This window comes from Dermacentor andersoni, chromosome 4, assembly GCF_023375885.2.
Source record: "Dermacentor andersoni chromosome 4, qqDerAnde1_hic_scaffold, whole genome shotgun sequence".
Taxonomy (NCBI): domain Eukaryota; kingdom Metazoa; phylum Arthropoda; class Arachnida; order Ixodida; family Ixodidae; genus Dermacentor; species Dermacentor andersoni.
The window spans coordinates 17,066,439-17,091,030 of record NC_092817.1 but is presented as its reverse complement, the minus strand read 5'-3'; the positions used below and the strand labels follow the sequence as shown (position 1 = coordinate 17,091,030).

At 42.4% G+C, this 24,592-nt stretch overlaps 1 protein-coding gene across 3 annotated transcripts; it reads right to left on the bottom strand.

The window, feature by feature from the left end:
- Positions 1 to 1,535: 1,535 nt before the first annotated feature.
- Atg13 (Autophagy-related 13) lies at positions 1,536 to 24,477 on the bottom strand. 3 transcript variants are annotated; one of them, XM_050182624.3, is made up of 6 exons: positions 23,916 to 24,477; positions 19,013 to 19,351; positions 15,608 to 15,813; positions 10,773 to 10,877; positions 5,743 to 6,016; positions 1,536 to 4,343 (listed from the first exon to the last, which is right to left on the bottom strand). In XM_050182624.3, the coding sequence occupies exons 1-6, from the start codon at positions 24,069 to 24,071 to the stop codon at positions 4,128 to 4,130; spliced, it is 1,296 nt and encodes a 431-aa protein (XP_050038581.1). In that variant the 5' UTR covers positions 24,072 to 24,477; the 3' UTR covers positions 1,536 to 4,127. The 3 variants fall into 3 exon arrangements, with proteins under 3 accessions (XP_050038581.1, XP_050038583.1, XP_050038584.1); XM_050182626.3 differs by having other exon boundaries at positions 19,013 to 19,348; positions 23,916 to 24,476; XM_050182627.3 differs by lacking the exon at positions 10,773 to 10,877.
- Between the last annotated feature and the right edge of the window lie 115 nt (positions 24,478 to 24,592).

Genomic DNA, 24,592 nt, shown 5'->3' with positions numbered 1-24,592 from the left:
TGTTGTATCCTACACAAACACTCTTTAAACAAGTATACACAGAATGTGTATTGGAACACTGAATTTTGCTCATTCCTGGCATTTTCCAACCTGGAAGATCTATTTAACAACTTGAGTATTATCTGTGCATTTGCGTGAAGAGACTATTGTGTAGTAGTAGAATGCCTTGCACTGCATTATTGTTGGTTCGATCCAAGATAAACCCACTCAGACATAGGCGCCAGCTACGGGTGGGCTCCAGGGCTCGAGCCCCCTCCAGAGTTTTCAGCGGAGGGGCACAGTCCTTCTCCCCACCCCCCTAAAGTGTCATTACCCAAGTTGCTACCCACATCATTTGAGGTCTCTTTTGAGTTGCCCCTACCTTTTCACTTAAAATTTTATTGCAGCTAAAAGCTTATTGCATCATTGTTAGCGCAGATGAGCACGACTTATAATTAATATTTTCGCTTTATTTCAGCAAATCTTGGCAAGAGAACAAGCACATTAAAGCACCATTGGTGGCTACCTCATCTGTATTTCACTTTTTTTAACTTCCACTGTGAACACCATGCACAAACACAATATAAATGTATATCATGTGTATATATATATATATACAGAACAAAGTTTATTCTATTTTTTAAAGAGAACAAGCTAGCCAACGAGCATTTATTTCTAATGGTGTAGATAGCAGATGCCTAGATAATGCATGTGTTGCTGTATGTTCACCTTGCTTGAAATTGTTTTGCATGCTTTATTGACCCTGAAAAAAACCTGCAGACTTCAGTTACCCGTTCGGCAGAGTCTTTATCAACGGCATGTTAAATGCACACGAATGATATGCGTCTCCATATTGTTTCTCTTTCCAGTAGGCAATGCTAACAAATCATACAAAAAAACTTCTAATTTATAACATTTATTAGGGATAGAAACATTGTCACTTCCCTGCACAGGTCATAAATATGTCTAGTTCACTCGGTTAAGTGAAATGAGGCCAAGTTGGACTCACTCGAAATTGGAATGAATAGCAGCGATGCGCAGCAGTGCTTATACTCGACCCCACAAGAGGCTGCAGTTTTGCCAGAAAGGCGAAGCTGCATTAGTGATAGCAAAGTATAAGACAATTACACGAAGGAAGATTACACCACCGAGAGACGCCAGTCTCTTGGTGGTGCGAGGTGACTCGGGCTGTGAAATTGAACTTTCTCCTACTATGATTTCTTGTAAATACCCATACAAGGCAGTCTCTTCAGTGAACAATTATTCCAGGTCACACAAAGTATCAACTGCAACTGGTATTAAAGATTATATTTATATATATATACATGAGTTGGCTTCGGCAGGCTGGCTGCCCCCCCCCCATGGAAAAATGAAAACTTTGCGCCTATGCACTCAGATATAGTCATTGTCCGCGCCTCATTTGTGGAGTGGCAAAAACTGTTGTTATTAACCGTAAAATTTTATTAGAGGTGAGCGTAAGTTGTGCAGGATTAAGCAAAATACTGTGCAATATATTGTTTTAATCACACAAAATGCATCACGAGCACGCAGAGGAATTGTGTTTTGGCCACATTTATTGACAGAAGCAGACAGAAACATGGAACAAGGCAAGTCACACTGCAAAGAAACATGGTCATCGTCAACATGTCAAACTTCACTTGGCAGCACCATGTGCATTTCAGTGATCATTGCAGGATATGCATTGAATAGTAGTATTAATAATCGCACATGAATTGCCATCAACAGGAAACAATAATTAAATTTTAACCTGGTTTGAGAACAGTGATGCAAGCGTATCTGACCATATATATTCCTGGCATCTAAATTTCAACACAACTCTCCATCATTTCTTGAACAAACACTGCCAAGTGCCACCTGGTTCAGTTGCTTGAAGTAGACAACTTGGAGGCATTCTTCTTGGAACGTTGCTTCATGCTATTTGTTCAACTATATGGGCAACATACACAGCTATCACAAAGGACAACGAATTTTCACCATCTTGCAAACTACAGGAAAGGGTGATAGGAAGTGGAGGAGTGGCTCTTTTGCATTGATCAAACGCCAAAATGCAACAGCTGCGAGAAGACTTGGCATCATTTGCGCAGACCGAACACTTCAGCAACAATTTATAATACACCCTCCCGTCAGACTTCAAAAACATTCCCTCTGCACCCCATGTAAGCAATTTAGTGCACAACGGACTCAACCAACAGTGACAGTTGAGTTGGGCTGTCGTAAGACCTTATTGGTGACTACTACATGCCCTGTCATTCACTTTAGAAAGAGTAAATACTGTTCACTGTACCAAGGACCTAGTCAATCCGGCAACCTTTTAGATGTGGTATGTTTGAATGTGGTACATGATGTTGCTTAAATGGTAGACAATAGTTCCACATGGTGTAGCAGACCAGTGACTAAAGAAGACAGATGCGTAGGACTGGTATCAACACATACACTGTGTAAAGTGCTCACACCTCGGGACTCAAAATCTACTTCAACCGAGTACACAACAATACCTTCCGTTGTGGTCATAATTGTCAGACAGGAGTCCAAATTCTGAGGCAAGTCCCCGAATTTTCCAGCTGGCACTGTTTATTGGTGTAATCGCCAGCATAGGCCGACATTCCTGCTACTGGGAGGGGTCTGGTGCATAAGTCGAGCTTACCCTGCACCTCCACCACAATTGTTGTGTACTCAATAGAAGTAGATGTTGAGTCCTCAGACATGAGCACTATACACAGCGTACGCATTGATGCATGGCCCTTTATAATCTTCTCCAGCCACTGGTCTATCACACCATGTGGCAATGTCATCATGGACATCTGAGCTCAATATCATTCCTGTGCTTGCATCAGGGAGCCTATAGTTTTGTATGTTGCCTACTTTTCAACTTTACGAAGTCCTCACCAATATTCTTGCAAATTCACATACTTAGAAACTTGGTGGCCACTGGCTTATCTCTAGAAGCCACGAATAAGCAGCACTTCTAGCAGAAACAAAAACAGAGAAGTCTAATCCCCAATATGATGATGGGACTACCTGGTGATAAGACATTGATACTACTGCACTGATACTACTGGCCTCAGAGGTCAGGGGGGATGTAACTGTGGGTTGCACCAACTGGCCTCGAGCTCATGCCAATATAAACGCTCAATGCGATAATGAACACTTTTATCAAGCGGGCACAGCAGCACACCTTTCAAGTGAAGCTTAAAAAGCAGCCGGCTGTGAAAATGTGGCACCATTTCATTGCTAATTCTTTTCATACAAGGGGCATTAAAAAACTTTGCATTGGAAAATATTTTTGTGAGGAGACTCCACATACCACACTTTTCATAAAAGGTATTGCAAGGCCCCTTAAAATTTCCATTGGATGCGCTTTGCATTTTTTATGGCTCCTCTCTACAATCTAGTGAAGCACGTAAAGCACCTGTCAGGCAAGCCATCTTAGTGAGCACAGCTCAATGTGCTTGGTATGTTTGTAGTTGGCTCATACCACTGCAGCTCTGCACTGCTGTATGCACGGTACCAATATAGCACTGAAAGCCAAAGCATTCCAACAAAAACCTGGGCAGCGATATGTTGTCTGTGAGGTACAATTACTCAATACCCCCCCACCCTTAAGTTACTATGCTTGAATGTTGAGTGCAAAAGCGGTCATGGTGCAATGGGCATGGCAGTAGCTAATTCATTCACGGGCAGGTTGAGAGGGAAATTGCAAGCTCCCCGTTAACACAGGTGTTGACTAATCAGAAGCACCAAAACACGGCACAGCAACATTGGGTGTATTGTGCCAATCCTTGGTCTTCTCATGTGCAGTAGCCACTTGTGTGGTGTTTCACCGGTCTCACTGACACGCAACAAATGGGTGCCACAGCAAACCCCATTTGTTTTGCCTAGTCAAAATGCTTTTTTTTTCTGCTTACATGGGGTCTCTCTCCTCCTTTTTTATTCTTAACATGCACTTTGTACTTGAGTCCTTGTCCATGACTGAGCACACCATGATGTCAACGTTCTCATGATAATGACACTCGTAACAATCCATCAACCACTGCATCGAGGCGTGGAAATCCTCCCTGCACAGTCCTGTTGACTCGCCACTGGCCCTAGACTGTCCCTTAATCACACTCCACATTTGACACAAGTCTTCACTTCAGAGAATCACTTTGGCAAACAGACTCGACGAACTGATCCAGGTCAGGCAGACTGGACTCCAGTGCGGCCAGATGTGCACTGATTTCGGACACTTGCTGCTCTAGCGTTGGCTGGCAGGAAAATGAAGACAGCATCGGTGCACTCTGACACTCCTGGAAGAATGTGCCCAAATCTGTGCCACCTTCCTCGCCATCAGCAAATGGAGGTTTCTGTGGGAATGAAAACAGTACATGTGACACAGGTGTGCGAGTTGCATGCATGACCTGCAAGGCTCAGAAAAGTTTTCATGAACTATTTACATGTGAAATAATATAGCATATGATTATAGCATCAGTAGATAGAGGGTATACTATTACATTTCACACATAGCAGGCAATGCTATGAAGGTTAGTGAGATTACTCACACTAGTCGCATTCATGGTAAAAATTTAGTGTCACATAAGAAAGAAAGATACAGGTATGGATTGGGTAATATAGTGTGACCTTAGGTTTCCTAATTTTTTTGTCACAATACATGATATAATTAAAACATGAGAAGCATTGAAGCTCTGAACCTATTAAACATTGAACAAGTGGGGCGGCACACAGTGGCCACAGCATACTGCTAGCGAGACCAACATAGTATATGCGTTGCCACAAAGGTGCATAAATAATAGCTGACTTGGTGTGACCATGCAAATATAAGGTTTAGTTGCAATACATAAAGTGGTTATTCCATCAAAGGAATTGCAGATCAAAGACAACTGCACTGTGAAATTTGTAGAGAGAGACTTCTATGACCGCACGGCTTGCATAGCTTTCAGCAGCATTGCTTGCAAATTATGACACTGAGTATAGTACATTGCAACCTACTTATACAAATGCCATTTGATTTGCCTGCACTTTCTCAACTACATTTGCATTGTTCTTCGTTTTGCGAGCTCAAAACAGCAGCATCTAAGTGTTGCCATTTGTTGTACAGAATGTAGGCTTCATGCTGAAAGAGTTGACAAGTTTTCTCTGCAATTGCGAAAGAGGCTATGCAGGACTCACGCAGAAGTAGACAGGCTCATTCTGGCACTCGGAACTAGTTTCATGAAGTGAGGGTTGAATCAATATGCCTAATATCATTGACAATACCTGAAGATATGATCACTCTAGCAGGCTTCCATCACATCTTAGCTGACATTGAAACATACACCAAGGAATACTTTCACGCTCATGCAAGGGGAGCATAATTTTTGCTGTTTCAGCAGGCCATGGGTTCAAAGCACACTTTAACCTTATCAACTGGCCCGTTTCCCTTCGTGACAAGGATGAGCATTATGAAAAGCGGCCACTAGAATGAACAACACAAGGTAGTTCTATAGTGCTTTTGCAGTAGTCACCTGCATGCTATGAGCTAAGTGAGTGCTAAGATCACTGAAGGAAGTTCCAGAAGAAAGGTGCACTCTCTTTGAATCCTGCCTTAAGTGCATATATAAAAAACGTAAAAGGGTAGACACAGAAGCATGTACCATATCACGCATAGGGAAACAAGAGGTCTGGGAGGTGGCACCATTTCATTCACAGAGACTGCTTCACTAACACCACCTCTAGAGGCAGAAAGGTGATCACATTCACACGCACCAATTCAACCAGCACAAAGTCCTCGGCTGGAAGCAGCACCTCCCGGGGCTCAACAAAGGGCTCGTTGACGTCAGAGTCATTGTCCTCTTCTGATCGCGAGTTGTTACTCGTGGTTGACTTGGCAGGCATGGAGAGGAGCGAAGAGAAGGCAGGCTTTGGCAAAGGCCAGGGGCTCTCGTCCTCCCTGGCCGCAATCTCCTTGAGATCTCGCGGACAAGGAGGGGCAAAGGCACCCTGTTGCATCTCACCAAGACTGTCACCCCCATCTTTGCGCCTGCAGTTGACCCACACACCAAGCACGTGTTGTGAGGCATGCAATCGCAGATTAGAACTGCTCATTAATTGCAAACCTTAAGCAGGCTCTCCCAACGTGACACACACTGTATTCCCTACAAACTATTACAGTGAAGCGTTTCATCAGTGGACAAGGCTGGAATAATGTGATAATTCCATTCCTATAGTATTCCTGCTAGTCACTTGTTTGAGCAGCCACCACATAAGGTATGACCAGGGCTGGCCAGTATGGAAAGATGAGTAATAAGAATTGAACAGAATCGGGCAAAAACAATCACAAAAATACGCAATGACCCTATTGTGTGTTTTAAATGCTAAAGCAGCCGGGCTGCACTGAAGCTTTGATTCCTGGCTATGGAAGGCCACATTTATTTTAAGAGTTCAGAGTGATGTAAGGATGTGTTAGTGTGGAGCAGGGAATGTAGAGATAGAAAGTGCAGTTAGTGAAACTTGTGCACATAACGATGCACATTAACTAGTGCAGAATGGTGCTGCCTTGCTCATAAGACAGCCCAAGGATGCCTCAAAACGGCAAAATGAATGACTAGAAGAGCACAGACACACTTGTGAACAAGTACAGGCAACAGGAAACTTGCCCCCAATCACCAAGAACAGGTTAGCAGTGGCCTTTCTTTGCTGCTGTAGCCCTCTTTATAAGAATAAACCATTTTCAAATGCTGCAACAAAAGGTTAAAGAACGCAAGGAGGCATGATACATTTATTCTATTATGCTGTTGTGATACGGAGCAAAAGCAAAATATCAGTTATATCCATACATAATTGCTGGAAAGAAGGCTCATGCACTCTGGCCCAATAATTTCTAAACTTACATACTATATTAGCTGGCTGATGAAGATAATTAAAATATGCAATGACTACAATACAGCTACGAATGCTTCTGCAAAGTCAACAAATTTCACTCCCCTTTCCAGCAGTAACTGTCTAATGGGAAAAGGAAGTGATGGCCAAAAAGCATGCAATGAATCTGTCTAGAGTCTGATAGCCCAAACATAAAGTTATGCCCAGGAATCAATAGTGGTTTTAGTGACACGAACAACAGGGCCAAGAAGAAAAGAATAGTAAAAGACAAAAGACAAAGAGCTTAACACTTTTCACACGGGAAAATTCAATCTTAATATGCAGCAAATGACATTCGATACATGCAATCACATATATTCCACGCGGAAATAGATGCAAAAATAAAGCCTTTCTGAACATAGAAATTACGATTTGAAAATGCAAAAGACATAGAAAGGGTCATAGTGAATGTGCAAAATGTTCTTAAGCACATGTACTGTCATCAAATTTAATTTCAAAGCTTTGCACTGATGGAAAATATGAAATCAAATTCATATAGCTAACCAGACGGCACTTACACATGCCAATTCAAGACAAGACTTAAGCCAGGCAAGAACTCTGCTGGTTATCAAGAGAAAGAATGGCTGACATGGTGGAACACAATAAAATAATGTGAAGACTATTTCTATCACTGACCAGGCAAAATGTGTAAATGACCAATTAAAAATTAAACTACAATGCTGTCCTATTTATTGCTATTCTTAGCAGAGCGTGTGAATTAGGTTCTGAAACACATTCAAACAAGTTATGACTATGAAGAACTTCTAGTCTAACAAAATGTAGCATCACCATGTAGGAATGGATGCCATTAAACATCAATGTTATCCAAAACAAATGACAAATCTTCCCGTGTGACAGGGTTATTCTTTCATGTCAAGACCAAGCCATTATTAGCAAAGAACATGATGATGGTTCAAGCTACTCATGCAGCGGTCCAATGTTGTAAGCTTGCCAGCCTCATTACACGCATAAAGAAAAATAAAACAAGCAGTGTTTGCGGTAAGAATGAGAGCCCAAGTTTATGGTGCACCAAGAATTTTCTGAAAATGTGGTGCCTTAAAAAAATAGAACGAAAGCATTCCACCAAGAACATGCAACAATGCGGGCACACAACCTCAAGAAAGTAATTGTTAGAATAACGTAATGGTACCCCTGTTAAGCAGGCAAATTCAGTGTCACTTTGAGCAAGCATCACTTACATGGGTGTCATCAGAGGCTGTCACGTGAGATGATATAGTGACATTTACAGCGAAGGGTCCTCGGAGTTTACTTTACTTAAGCACCACCACCTTAAGTGGCACTAGTTTTCAAAGGTGGACATTGTAACACCCAGCTTTCCCAACACCCAACTTTCTCAGTCTCGAGTAAACAAATACTACAGTGAAAAAATAAAGTTTCGTTGTTTCTTCTACAAGTATTATTCCAGCTTCATCTGTTTTGATAAACAAAACAAACCATATTGACCTTCCAATGCTCAATTTCAGCGGCCATCACTACTGCATTATTGCTGTCCAGATACCTGTTACAGTGAATTAGAAAATTGGCCAGTTAAGCAACAGTTTCGATGTCCAAGCAGCTGACGCATTTTCTAATGGTAAAAGACAAACCCTAATCATCATTTCAAGTGATTTTGTAACTTCTTGTAGCCACTAACACTGATTTCCAATGACATTGTTTTGTCATGTAGCAGCAAGCGACCAAAATGGCATTCAATAAGGTGAAGCTAAAGAAAATTAAATTATGGGGTTTTATGTTCCAAAATCATGATCTCATTATGAGGCATGCCGTAGTGGGGGACTCCAGAAATTTGGACTACCCGGGGTTTTTTAACGTGCACCTAAATCTAAGTACACAGCAGGTGTTTTCCCACTTTGCCCTCATTGATATGCGGCCGCCGTGGCCGGGATTCGATCCCATGACCTCGTGCTTAGCAGCCCAACACCATAGCCACTAAGCAAACATGGTTGGTTTGCTCAAGGTGACACAACATTTGCAAGCCTGACCAGTTTAAGATTCAGGCTTCTATATATATATATATATATATATATATATATATATATATATATATATATATATATATACACGCACACACACACACACAGTGGAACCCAGATTATACGACTTTCTCGGCACTGCGAAAAAGCGTTGTAGTAAATTCCGAACATAAATTATGCCTATAAAAGTACTACTTATTTCACGCGACGGATTTACGAGAAACTTCAATGTAAACTACTAACATACTCGGCAGGGCTTGGAAACCCAAATTACCAAAGAAGTAAATGCGATAAGAATTAATGCTGCAGTACAGGTACCAACGATGCTTTATTAAAACGAACCTTTACAGCACTCCACTGCCCACTGCCGCGACTCCCGCCAGCCAGCGCGAACTTTAAAAGAAGTCACTAAGTTTCTTTTGGACCATGTTTGATCTGTGAACCAAGAGCTTTTGCTCGAGTTGGGCAACGTCCAAAAGGAGGTCCTCTGCGACGTTGCGTGAACAGATAAGTTCCGGATGCCAGCTATGTGCCGTAGCACCTCGGCGAACGTGGTACGCACAGGCACGGCATCTGTGGCGTCGTCGTCGTCCTCGTTCGATGTCGCAGCGGTGTCGGCACTAGGCAAAGCCTCCTCAATGGCGTCATCCAGCGACACCTTGCCGCAGATCGCAACGTTGTCGTCAGCCTCCACGTACTCGGCGAAGGCCGTGGTGAGGGTTAAACCCTCGAAATCGTCGTCGACGAAGCCTGCACCGGCCTCGAGCGGCATCGAGGTTGTTGCGTCCCCAGCAGAGGAGGCAGTCTCGCTTAAAGCCACAGTGCTTGAACGAGTTAGCAATTGTGCTTCGCGACACTGCGTTCCACGAACTAGCAATAAAATGCATGGTGCCGAGCACAGTGATCTTTTTTCCCGACTCTCTGCGCTCCATAGCCGCCAGCCGACGCTGCACTAACCGCTTCCGGTACCCTTGCTTGACACACTTAATGATACCGAAGATTCAGGTATCTTAAGGTCCCGGGCAATGCTGGCTTTTGTGGCTCCATGCCGCTTTTCCGCTTCCTCGATAATATTCAGTTTATCGCCGAGCGACAGAACTGTCTGCTTTCAGGACATCGTGCGTCGCGTTGCTCCACACGACTTAAAACTTTGCTGAACGCTGGTCGCTAGGATTACGACGAAGAACACGTGCGATAAACCTAGGCCTCTCCGCGCTACCTTGACGGTGATCTGCTGCTGGGAAACTGGAAGGAGAGAAACGCTTCCCCAATGTGACGAGAGGCGATGCCGCCGAGAATAGAGGGAGAATGTGATTGTGGAGAAGAAAAGGTGCTATTTCAGCACAGCGAGCGGCTGCTGGTGGGGGAGAGAGAAACGAACGATGAGATGAGGCAGGGAAGAAAGCTGCACCGGAGCGAACTGGTCGAGTGGTGTCAAGCACTCAGCATGCGGAGAGACGGAGCGAGGAAAGAGACCCGCGGCACTTTCGTCCGCTGTTCCGTTTCGCTTTTCGCGAGGGTCGTCGTATAATGCAGGTCAGGCGTAAAATTGCATTGGATAACCAGGGTTTTTAATGCATTGCTTCTATGGGGACTTCGCCGGGACTGCGCTAATCTGTCGTAAAACCCGGGCCGTCGCAAAGCTGCTGGACGTATAACCGGGGTTCCACTGCGCGCGCGCGCATGTGTGTGTGTGTGTGTGTGTATATATATATATATATATACATACATGAACACATACACACACACATATATGTTATGTATGTATGAAACGAGCAAAACAAAGTGATGCAGGCAAGTTATTTCCATCAGTGCAAGCCCAAACAAAAGTGAGGGGTGTAATGAACATCTAATTAGCAGCATAGACAACAAACAAGCACAAACCCATTAGCACATCCGTTGTGACCTGCAACGCTGCTTTGCCTCCTGATCCCTTCTGGAGGCAAGTCTTTGTCGCTTCGCTTTACGGCATCAGTTGCTACGTCCGTGCTACAACGCATGTGGAAGGATGAGAAGAAGAAGAAGAAGAGAGAAAGACATGGGGCAGAGAGGCGGTCAGGCAAATCAAACAGGATTGGCAAGAGTACGGTGGGGCACACGTAATGAACAGACACCTCCTCTCATGCTCAATCCAGTGCAATCAATGTGAACACTGGGGGGCAAACAAAGGCAAGTTTTGAAAAAGCCTCAAGAAAAAGGACATCAGGAGACTGGTTCAGGATGGGAAATGAGGGGGCTTGATGAAGGGACTCTACTAAATTAAGTTAAATTAAATTCTGGAGTTTTACCAGCCATAACCACAATCTGATTATGAGGCACGCTGTAGCGGGGCCTCCGGATTAATTTTGACTACCGGGGATTATTTAACATGCATTTAAACCTCAGTACCACGACCATTTTTGCATTTCACCCCCATTAACATGTGGCCATGCGGCCAGGGTCAAACCTGCGACTTACAGCTCAGTAGCACAATGCCATAGCCACTGGTCTACCAGCAGGTAGGGATCTACAGTGCTTAGCTGACTACAGCTCATGCTTACATATTTCCCTGTCCTCCCACCTATGGCACCAGGATTCACATCATCATGTCACAGAATATAGAGAACTTGTACGAGCATCCCACAAGTGGTGGTGCTCGTAGAGGTTTTCATCAAAAGAAATGGAGCTATCAGAAGCCTGAATGCCACCAAGTCCTCGCTGTGTCACATCATATTTGCAAAACTCCTGGCTCTCAAAAGCTCTGAAGGGTGAGGACAAGAGTTCTCTCTCCAGAGTGGTTTCAAGCAGAGCAGATGCACCAGGAGGACTTCGAGATATCACAGGACCAGATACAGCCATGCACATAGTGGCTCCATTTCTTTCTGCAAATCCTATAAGTTTGACAGTGCACGTCACTGACGGATAGGCACAAATTAAAAATAAAATTTAGAAAAACATGTTTACAAATGGCTGCACTGATACATATGTGGTACAGTGGCCCTGAATGAGTGTGCTTATACAACAAGAGGATACAGACAGCAGAAAGGACTGCTAAGAAACAGCTACGTCGACAAGAGAGGTTGTAGAGCCCCTTCACGCACAAATACCAGAGCCAGCAGTCATTGAAAGACAAAAGTGGCCAGCAGACACTTTTCCTGCTTCATTTCTTTTATATATAATCTAAAGGAAACATAAAACTAACACTTTGATTTCACTTAAAGACAAAACTGCTTCCAATGACCGCTGGCCCTCCCTTAGGTAACCTTGGCAGATGTGATGGTTGATACCAATGATAGAATGGTAGCGAAGTCTCGTGAGCTGAAGTAATGATCAGGTGTCTACCATATTTACTCGTTTAAGTCCCACTGCCGTACAAGACCCAAACCTCCACTTTGGAGAGCGAAAATTTTGACAAAGATGTTTCCCTAAGCGTCACATGTACAGCCGCATTTGTGGCTTCCGAGGTCGTACTGGAGCACTGTTGCATTATTGGAGCTTATGCCCGCAAGCCTTATGTAACCATAAGCTTGTTTTGTGCAAGGCCTGCACCCTGTAAAAATATGGGGTGGGGGGTGAAGAAGTGTAGCACTTACCCGAGTAAATACGGTAAGTTGTTATACCAAAAATTAAAATGGCACAAATAGTGGTAATACAGAAAATGCAGCGTGCCTGTAATTTTTACAATGACGAACTAGAACCTCCTGCACTGTTCGCTGGTGGCGAAAGTGATATGGCGAAAGAAATTAAGTTTAAAGGGACACTAAAAAGAAAAATAAGCTCAGCCATACTAGTACATTACACTTTAAAATACCATTAAGCGCACCTTTACCATGAGAAGAGGCTTGGTAAGCCAAAAAATCCAAAAAACAAAACACAGGTGGCAGCACCACCTTGAAATTCCCGCACCAACTTGCCATGAAGTCGTAAATTTTGATGACATTTGCTTGGGCCAATTTAATTTTTTATTGGTAAAGGTCGACCCCATTGTATTCTAAAAGAGCCAAAGACTGAACTTGGCAAGCTTCAAGAAATTTTAGTCAGCCCGAAACAGCTGAAATATTTGAAATTCATGACATCACACTGACGTACTGACGCCCAGGTTTCAGAGCAAAATTTAAAAAATGAGACTGACCTTCAGTTTCTCTTTTATTAATCAACATATTATCACAAATTAAGAAAACTCTTTTGAAGGGATACTTTATCAGTCGTGACTGATCTAGTGTTCCACATCCCCTTTTATGAGACACTAAAGAAAAATGTCAAGCTAAGCTAGACTGGAACATAACAATTCTGAGGTACCATACAGGTTACTACTAACTAGGCAAGTCAGAAAGAATGCGAAGATGCAAATGGGTGGCAATGCTACCCTGTCCCTCCCACACCAGCTCCCCATGGAGTCATGGGTTTTGGCAGTATCTGCTTGGGACTGATTAATTATCGGTACAAAAAGTTACTAAGATTACACTGAATTCTAAAGTAAGGAAAAACCCAGCGTGGCAACTTCTGGAAAGCTTCCCTACACAATACAGGCACCATGAAATTTGTATTGTCACATTGCTGTCATGGACGTGCTGGTTGGGGCTCATTTCCTTTTTTAAATGTAAGTTTTGAAATTCATCTTTTCCACTAGTAATCAACCTTCTTGCATGAAAGAAGTAAAGATATTTTGAAACATACTCTACCTGTCTACCCGCTTAAACTCAATGTTTCTTTTTGATGCCCCTTCCAAGAGTAGAGGCAACAAACCAGATAAGTAAAACCAGCAATTAATGATTCTGCATAAAATGGAGTGAGTGCTTTTTATTGCCACTTAAATAACACACTTCCTTTTTAATTTAATCAAGATTTTGTTAAAGCAGGAGTTGTGGAAATGTCCTTCTAGATTTACTAAACACATAACTCCAACTGAAGCTTTGTCCACAGGTAACTGCGCTTCAAGCACTTTCGCACATAAGAATAAAGGAGGAAAAGTGAATGCTGAATATATCACCTAGAGCAATACTGGAGGTAAATAAATGTATGTAGCAACAGTGTCTCACACCTCTTACCTACACACAACGTCCAAATATTTCAAAGGTAAACTTGTTTGTGCACATACAATCTCAGCTGCCTAAAAGCACTATGACAAAAAACAAAAGCTTTAGGTTGTGTGCAATCAACACACACTATAACTTCTATGTGCAACACTGATGTGAGGTAAAGTGGAATGGAGCAATAAACCAATACTTTCCCGACGTTCTGTGGAGCTTTGAAAACAAAATTTCCTACTTATCAGATAAAATAATTTTTTGCTTCGATCAATGTGAAGTGTGATCTTTTGATTTTTACCACTCTCTCACTGTACAATTTCAACGGTTAATTTCCCCTTTAAAGGGGCCCTGAACCACTTTTTATCGAAGTGGAGAAACGCATTCAAAGTGAAAATAGACTATTTCAGAAATACTTTGCCTCAAAAAGTACTTCAATGCGTTCAGCAGAAGCGAAGTTGTTGGAAATCAAACACGGACTCTGCTATGCTCTCATTCCTTCTTGAATGTCTTGCACTGTGAAGGCTACGGCGCAGTGGGGTGTGCCTTCCATTTGTCACCGTGGCGCGCAGCTCAAATTTCACTCTGGATGTTAACGTAGACGCCACAACTTCTGCCTTTGGTGCCTACGACGTGCTAAACATAAGACAAACACGGTTGTCCTCAGCGAGCCACAGTGCGCTTAGCCAGTGGCATTGTGGCAGCACCCCGCGGTGGCTGCGGTATCTACGCCATGTAGCTGACCGCAGCTTCATGTCAGCTATCGGCCAATAGCAGCTGTCTAAGGGAATGACGAAATAGTGCGTCTGATGATAAAATAGTAGGTCTAGAAGAGAGTGAAAACAGGGCCTTCTGTTTAAAAGAAAGCATTTGAGAGAAAGGTGACTTTGCAATCCGCTTGCGAGCTCCATACACCGCATACAAGAGCAAAACTAGGCTGAGATGTTCACAGCAGCGTATGCTACTTGCGGACTATGTTATTTCACCAAGCCCAAGGGGTGGTTCAGGGCCCCTTTAAGATGACCAAAGCATACTGTATTTACTGACATATTGCACCCCCAAATTGGCAACCAAAATGCAAATGTTTTCCCCAAGCCGCACTCTCTAAAATTGCTGCAAAAACAGTTGCCTACTTGTTCCATCATTACTCACATCGACTCGGAATAGGTAAGGCCAGAGCCACTTTATTTATTAATTTTGTGACTCAAGGTACAAGTGTCTAGAAAAACAAGAAAAGGCCTTTTCCGTTCCTGCTTGAGTATAACCTATTCTACTACCACAAAATTTGTTCAGAAGTAATTTATTTTTGTTTACTGTAGCTGGCTTAAGAACCCCAATTTAGAACCACTTCATTTCTCGTTTTTATATTTGGCACCTAGAATGTTCTACCGGAAAACTTTTTCCACGTAGTTATCACACTTCCCAACTTTGCACTAATTTATCACGAAAAAAATTGTGAGCATTATGAGAGTAAATACGGCAGCAATAAACTAAAAAAAAGCACACAATGTACAGGTTCACCTATGTCAGGTTACCAATGGACTGGTTACTAGTATGTACGGATTGACTGAATAAGATGTACAATTACTACCATAACTACTGGAATTAAAGCAAATTTTCACATGACCTGCAGCTCATTATAAATCTGTTTTACTGCAGTGTGTTATCGATTAAAAGATAAGTACGAAATGCCTGTGTCACGGTCGCGCATACCTGGGTCGCATCCGCATTCCTCGAGGACTGAGGTCGGGCTTGAAGTAGTCGCTCTTAAGCATCATGGCAGGGTGGGTCTGGTTAACAGCCTGTTGAGGGGAGATGGTCATCTTGGTGCGGTAGACCACTCCCAGGGTCAGGGTGCCTGTGGGTGTCCCCACTTGGCCCACCTGCACCCGCTTGTAGTCCTCACCCAACATATCTAGCTGCATTATTGCAGCCAGGCAGGGAGAAGACATGAGGAGAAGACATGAGGGCCAGCACTTTAACACAACACAGCAGAACCTGCTTTCATAACTTTTTATGCTGCAAAAGTACACTCGCGTAGAGAAAAGCCAATGGTTGCTACTGAATTGCTGTTTTCTGTAGCAGGAAGTAATGATAAGTTAAACATATTAATGTCAACAGAATAAACTTATAAACAAGGCAATGTCATTATGCATCAGAAACAAACAACCTTGGAGCAGCTGAAGATGTGACATGCAAGCTCTCTGTACCAGGTGCAAACATGCACTCAGTGTCTTTACGGTACATCCTCCCTTCAGTTGTCACCAACAGCAAAGCTTTTCAATTTACAAGATGTTCATGCCACTGAAAATGTGCCAGAACAAATTAATAAAGTCAAACCACATCAGTTAGGTTTATATATGATGTTAAAAAAACCTGACAGATAAAAGAAAAAGTTAACTAGGCCTGCTGATATTGTCATCCATTGATGATCAGACATTCATGCTTTTTTATCAACAGCTACATTAAACAAACGTTCATTTCATTATAGAAGCAACCTTGTTAGCTGTGGTATGGTTCTTGTAACAAAAACATTTAGAGGCCCGTGCAATCAATGCATGGCACACAAGCGTTTTTGCATTCCATCCCCACCAGAACATGGCCACTGCAGCCGGGATGCCACAACCTCAAGCTTGGAAACGCAACACCATAGCCACTAAACCACCACAGCGGTTTTACAGTGAAGCTTTCTTTGCTAACCCTCCCGCACTTTGCAGACTGTGACTGCTGGATGCCGCTGCAGTGTTGTCAAATAGCTTGCACTTCACTCTTTCATTACCACAACTATAGAAATCAATTAATTCGAGTGATAGTGTTTCTGTGAGTTGGTAAACATTTACATTGGTATTCCTCTACTAACAACATCATATAACAATTGAAATAATGGCTCAACTTTAACTATTTGTCAGATTTGACAATTTTTGGCAGAAAGGGAAGTCCGTAAAAATAAATCTTCCCCGGGAGACATTGCCGAAACTAGCCACCAATGCTTCCAGCCCTCCTCCAATAAAAAGAAGCAAAATTTGTGGTTTGGCCCACCCAGCAACCAAATTTTTAAATGACAGCAGCAGCGAAAACAAAGACGCTTCATTCGAGTTGTCAATTTTGCAGTCCAGCGTAGAGTGCTTTGTCGGTGTCTCAAACAACAGTAGATGCTCGGGAGTGCGTGTTATTCTGATAATTGTGTTCAATAATATCAATGCAACTTTATTTTTTTCTGTGGGTTGCTGTTATCCATCAGCACTTTGACAGCACATGTAGAAATTATTACAAGCAATCCTTCCCTTCGTGTGGGATTTTCACTGAAGAGTATCCAGTCAACTTCAGACCGACCTTCAACAGAAGCGTGACATTTTGAACCCCACCGTCCTTATTCATTACTGTACAATATTGTGCAAATCTCCTCACTGTTGTACAGCACTCAACAGGGACTGAACAAAGCATGTGGAGGCTCCAGCACCAGTAAAAAGCACACTAGACCAGCTTGCTTACACAGAAAAGCTCATCGAATGCAATAATCAAGTATGCGGAAGCCTCCGTATGCTCACTGACCTGACCACCATTGCTTCGCGAACCTAAAGAATGCAGTAAAAAACAAGCCTGGTGCCTGCTGCAATGAGTAAAAACAAATACTCCCTGTACAATAGGAACTTACACATTGTCACATTTGTGGAGCTATTGCTTTCCCGTATAGCATGCGCATCACTATAGCTAGTACTGATGCCAACAAATCCTCATAATTTTCTTGCATGATCTGACTCACAAAGGTTAGAATGAGGTGCATATTTTGTATGTTTCGGATATTTTTTTAGTCTCAGTATATACACTAAAAATATAAAATTGTTACTTTTATTCATGTTCCTTGAGTGCCTCTTTGAAGTTACACACAAGAATTCTAAAAAATTATCTGAGCAATTATTAATGCTATACATTCATTCGAAGCTCCATGGTCAGGCTAAAATGTTATGTATCACATCAGACAACTACTATGTCTAGAAATAAAATTTTAAAACATAAAATCACCGAAAATAAGTGCATTTCTGGCAGTAACGAAAGAGTTAAAAAAGATAAAACTATTTATGTGCCCCATCATGGGATCGAATCTTGGTCCCCCAACACAGCAGCTCCATGCTCTAACCATTAGGCCACAATCGCACATATACTTCTATCGTGCTAACGCCAACTAGCTCTTTTGAGATTATCGCTGCATGTGTCGCATTGCACAGTACATGCAAGCAAGAGCACATGCACGCGCACCTGACCAGATGCGAAGGGGCTTTGTTTGAATAGCTTGTAAAGTGAATATGTGGTTTGGGAGAAGGCCTTCGGCATGACCTTGCACTGACATTACAATAACAGAAAAACTAACACAAGTTTCAGCCCTCTTTATGCATTTAAACAAAGCTTCGCTGTACGCAGATTTCAATAATGTTCATTGGATCGGCCTTAATTTTTGTTTTAAACAAATCCCCTTATGATAACGATTCTGATCCAATAAATTTCTAGCTTGGTTAAAAGTTATTTGATACGACAGGGTCAAATCATCATCATCACCAAAACATTCCATACCTGCATGTGTATACATGTGCATGCATGTACTTAAATTTTAATGAGGCAGACTACGAAAATGCTTAATTCCTTTGTAGCCTAAGTGTCTTGCCAGGCACCTTAGGTGCAGTCTGACAGATGTCCAGACAACAAAGTCAGCCTTGCAAACAAAAGCTGAGCGCCCAAGCAAGATGACAATTTGGTTCCCTTATTGTTCTCTTTCTCAGTGGTCCAATAGCTTCCGTTTGCATCTGTTCAGCTTGCATTTGTTGAGTTATACTCGAAGTGACAAGACTTTTTGCTCAGGTAATCACAGGCTTAGATTACCATAAACCAAGTAAAATATGATCCAAGATGAAAGTATACACACTTTCTTGTTTTGTTCAACACAGTCGTAAATGAAAGCCCACATATAGCAAAATATCAAATGCATCACTTTTACCCATAGTCACTCTTAAGCACATTGTCAGCAGCATATCTGTTATTCGGTCAACTGAACGGTGTGTGTGGCATTGGTGGAAATATCCTTGTGAGGATCAGAATCAAAGCAGAAAGACTTCTAGAACGCACCTGGGGCTCCCCCATGTAGACATTGAAGCAGATGATGTAGGAGTCACGACTTTGGTTATGCGAAAGCCTGTATGCTGGCGTCACACGCGTGATGGTGATGAGTGATTTTAGTAGGAGACTCATGCGGTTGTATACTGTGTAGATAGCCCGGACGGAAGAGTCGCAGACGTTGCTCACAGACAGGTGCCACACCTCCAGCACCAGAGTGTCACCGTCGACAGTCTGAAGTGAAATCTGCGTACAGAGGCTGGGCCCGCCTGGCTCGGGTATTTGGCCGGCCATAGCTTCATTCACTCGTGTCTGGATCTCGGGCAGGTCTGGTATGTCCAAGTTGAACTGCTGGCACAGAAACAAAACGCACCGCTTGACTTCAGCACATAACTAGTAAATTGGGCAATCAGTATACATCGACCAGGAGTGGCCTTACACCTATTGAAATGACCACAGGAAGGAACCATTTTGCTGATGCATCGCACCTAGTGCAGTTTTTGCATATTTCAATTATCTTTTGACTATTTTCTGTCACTCCTTCCTCTGATAAGAAATACTAGCCTAGCTCCTGAGGATAGTTGATGACTAAGTTCATTAATGGTGTCTGGATCAAAATACAGTGGCACAGTAATCTACATAAAGATGACAGTAGAAAACTGCTACTTGTCCAAGCTGCCTGCAGCAGAGCACAAGAGAACCCAGCGACAGAGAAATGTGCCTATTCGGGGTCACAGTTCATATACATCCTGCTGTAGACCATTTGTTGTAAAAAAAATCCGGGCAAGGTTCTCTGCACAGCGAAAAGTTCTCCATTATGTCGGTGCAACATCTCCCAGAGTTCAAAATTTGTTTGAGCACAGTCCTTCTATAGTGTAATGCATATGAACTCACCGCCTATGCAAGCATTTTACATACAGTGAATTTCCATGCTAAACCTAAAGAATGCTGGCACGGCACTATACCTCTTATCACTGCAAAATGTCTGGAAAAAGCCTAATTTTTATTTTGGGTAAAGGGAGTACCGCTGTGAGGAGTAAATTTCTGCCATGCAAGGAAGTTGACATTAAAGTGATACAGAGGCTTCACTGCGAGCTGGCTCTCGGGGAAGGTTGACCCACCAGTGCAATAGTGGCAGAAGTATGCAGCCTAACATGCAGTGATGGGATGTTGTATGCAATGAAGGTGACTCATCAAACACTCCACGTGAGTCACAATTTAACAATTGGATAAAACGATGTAATCATACACATCTGTAAAGCACCGTCAAAGGCTAAATGTTTTATGAACTCCAGGGCCAACTTAGAGCTGCAAAGCATGAAAAGCACTACAAATGAACTGTGTCAAAAACATTGAGAGTCTCCATGTATATTGATAACATAATGCTAGCGTCTACTTACGATTAGATAATACAGCTCAAAGGAAATTTGCACACGTGCACCGGCCAATTACCCGAGTTGAATTTTCCTTCATGCAACTTACACTTCTGCCTTTGCCTACATTAGGCAGTGCAGTGATGCTAGAAACGCGAGGTTCTGTAGGAGAGCTAATGTGGCCTCTGGAGGGTTGTCTTCTTGGTAGCCATGCATGACCTTGCTGTTAGTGGGAGGGAAAGGCAGGGTGTGTCTTTCATAATGACATCAAGATACCTCCTCCCCATACCTTGTGATTATCTGTAGGCTCCAATAAAATTTCTGCTAGGCAATGCAAGTTATTAAATTCTGTTGATGCATCACCATCTTTCAATGAGTCCTCTTTCTACATCAGGATCATATTTTTTCCCACTTGAATCATCCAACTACATCCTTGCGTTCAGTACACCACCCTTCTCTGATTTCTGTGTCATATTAAGGTGCATAGTCCTGTTGTATCATTGTGCATATGTTTTGTTTATTCCAAATTATCTATAACACATTAGCACCGCTTTTCACAAAATCATCCCATTGTTCCTGTAGCATCTTTGCTGGTCCAATTAACTGCCCAAAATATCAGAGGCCTGCACTGATTTACTGTGGTAGTGCATGTTTCAAGTTAAATCAGTCCTTGGTTAATAAAAGTGGGGTTTAAATCTAGAGGAGGCACTAAAATTGATGACTACTGTGAAACCTAATAATCTTGTGACAAATACTTCATGACACACAGCTATCATGATACAGGGCTATTAAATGCTGCAGTTTTTATCAGATGGTGTGGCAAGCTGCTTTATAATTTCATATCTGCCAACCTGTGGACATTAAAGTTAGTAAAAAATCATGTGAACATGACAAGGGAAGAGTCATAGCATGCATTTCTTTGTATGTCTTGTCCTCAGCACACACCTTTTGCATTGACACATGCACACTTTATTAACAATCACTTTCCTTTAGATGCAGCAAATTTGCAACACCAGATACTAACAAGCAGCACATTGTTTATAGATTAAAGTAATTTTTGCAGCAACCTTGCAGTTGTTTATTTTGCTTCCTTAAGAAACTATGGGGAATAAATTTACCAAAAGCAAGTACTCCCTGGTTTATACTGTGCCTTGCACTTCCACAACAGAATGGCATAGGTATGTACCATCGCAATTTCTTTTCCTGCACGCATTTTTTTTTTTTGCAATAACGCCCTGCAAATCTTTCAGGAGCTTTAAAACATTCTCGCAAACAGAATTTGTTGTGAGACATGATACAACATTTGTAAAATCATAAAACAAGCCCAAATTCATAAAATTGATGAAAAATTACAGACGTAAACTTTTCAACTACAGAGATTGGGTGAAATGGAAAGACCTTAGGATATTTTGAGCGTATTTGTTTTATGCAGTAAGTTACAATAGCTAGATTTTCCATTTAAAAAATGTAGCGTTACTGTTTACCATATCAAGCAAAGGAATGCATGAGGGGCCACCTTGCTTTTTACTTCGAGATCTGTGCTCAATGCAGCCATTTGTTAGTGGAATACCGAATAATTATATATACTCACTAAGCTGCCAAAGCACAATAAACAAACCTGCACTTCTAGAGTTATGCTTTTTCCATTATATATGACAGCGAGCCAATAAAGTAAACAGACCCCAGAACTTATTACCAGCCTCTAAAACATGAAACAGGTGTAGTGCAGTGCTCTCGCAGCCAAATTCTTGCCTAGGCTACGAATGTATTATGCATTTTTGCTGAACCTAGTGTACTGCTCCTCAGAAGGCATGCACCATCAGATTTAACTAAGCTTAGTTATACCCTGGCTGCTTAAAACCAGTCATATTTTGCACACAAGCTGGTCGGTATTTGTAGGTATATCATGCTTACAAGTTCAAAGAAACCAATCATGAAACTGGTCTGTTCAAGACATCACCTCTCTCCTCTCCCCAATACTGTCACTACTGACTGAAGTTGAAAAATCCCATTGTGGCTACATCAAATGCAGTGTTTGCAAAATTGCTCCAAAATGTGTTTAATATCAATGATCTCACTGGTGCCAAATGTGTGACTGCAACTTGCATCTCTCAACGATACACCTTCAAAAATGCTGACTATCTAGATAAACAAGTGAATCATCATGATCTTCAAGCAGAGCTTCAGAAGAGACCACAAAAAATTTAAACAGTGCCAGGCTTGTTCCTTTCGCTCTCCTGATATTCAAATCTTGTCATGCAAAGCCCTGGCCTAAATTTTGGAGCAGCAAGGATTGAGTATCATAACTTCCACATTATATTTTACACCCAATAACAGCTATACTCTAAACAAAACTTCACATCCTCACGGGCCTCTTCTATCAAACTATTATCATGCACGCAGTTCCTTCACCTAACACTCAGTGCCCACTATGTTCATGTTGTTTCTGACAGGAAAGTACAAGGTGCACAGCTGGAGAGAGGGAATGTGCACAAGATAAAAGCCAAAAGGGCGTAAAAATTATTTCAAGAGTGTAAATCTAATCAATAGACCAATTGAAATGTTCTTTTGCACCTCACCACAATTATATTTAGTTGGCCTAGCTGTAGCACAGAGCAATATAGAAACATATTTCATCACAGAACACGCATTTCACATTGCCAATTTATTGACACGCTCGTTAACTAAGTAGCACCAGTTGAAATAAATATCAAACGTACACGCATGCCTAAACACTAATGGCTGTAATTTGTGATGTTTTATTAATGCATTGTAGGACGAGTGTGCCGATCTTAAGGCAGGCTCTAGTACTTAAACATTAGCAATAGTCTACTGTCAGGTCACAAAAGCTGGAAAGGTCATGGCGTGAAGATTGCGCATTGCCAAACGGCGTGCTAAAAAAATGCCTTCACGAAACCACGCTCTTTAAAGCTTTCATCTGCTCGGCACTCGTTAAACGGATGAATTACGTGAACATGTGTGTTTTTATTTCTTGTCGTATGTTTTAATTTATATCTAGGAAGTACATATGCACTAAGCGTCTTTGTTGGCACTTCTTTCTACAATACAATCTTCAGCGGTGCTGAAAATTGGATTGTAGAAAGAAATGCCAACAAAGACGCTTAGTGAATATAAACTTCCCGACGGAAAATTGGTTTGTAGAAAGAAAGAAAGAAAGAAAGAAAGAAATACCAACAAAGACGTTTAGTGCATATGAACTTCTTGGATTCAAATTAAAACATGCGACAAGAAATAATAACACACGTGTTCACATTTCAAAGCGTGTCAAGGTGCAAACCACTGTCTCGAGATGCGTAAAAGTGGGCCGCGTCGAAGCTGCCTGCCGGTTTGCGCAAGGTTGGCAAAACGCAGCAGCGCTGTCACTTGCCCTTCGTTAGTGTCACCGCCAATAGAATAGTTGCGTACTGACTTGTGGGCAAAACACAACACAAAGATCGCGATATGCCAGGCTTGCAAGCGGCCTCGAAGGTCGCCGCTTCCGCGTGACGTTAGGGTCGCGTTGTAGGAAAAGGCACGCTTACCCAGTCCGACAACGAGGCGTGTGGCTTAGATTTCGTTTTTTGCTTTACGCCGAAGCGAGACTGCACGATCACTTGAACAGACTTGCAGGCCAAGAACAGGGTGAACTTGTCCAGTTCTTTTCTATCGTGCGGGGAGAGCTTCATGACTGTCGACATGTTGACAGCTGCGGTAAGGCGCGATTATATGCCGCGATTTCTAGACGGCTGTAAGTCCGCGGTACCACATCCGTCGCAGCAAAGGCCCGTCCCCGGGCATGGGCCTCATAACCAAGTACGAAGCACGGCGCCGAGTGGACAGCACGCATAAACAAGGACGAAGACACCTCTAATCACAATCTCCAATATGCGGGGATGCCGAGTGTACCGAACGATTCGGAAAACTCACTCGCCGACTGCGCGAGCTTCAGCCTACAATGCGTGCGGATGAACGCTTCATTCGCGCATTCGCCAGTATTGTATATTCACTTTCCCGGCACATCATAATTGATAAATTCATCCTAAATACCACTGCACTGCCCAAACTGCGCCGAGCGTAACAACACGACATCGTTAATAGATATCCCAGCATGCCGCATCTTTTCGAAAATAACGAAAAAGAAAAAAATTCAACGCAAAAGAATTGTCATTATATTTTAAAAAAACTTTATAGAAACATGCTCAGCGATTAATAAAACGCC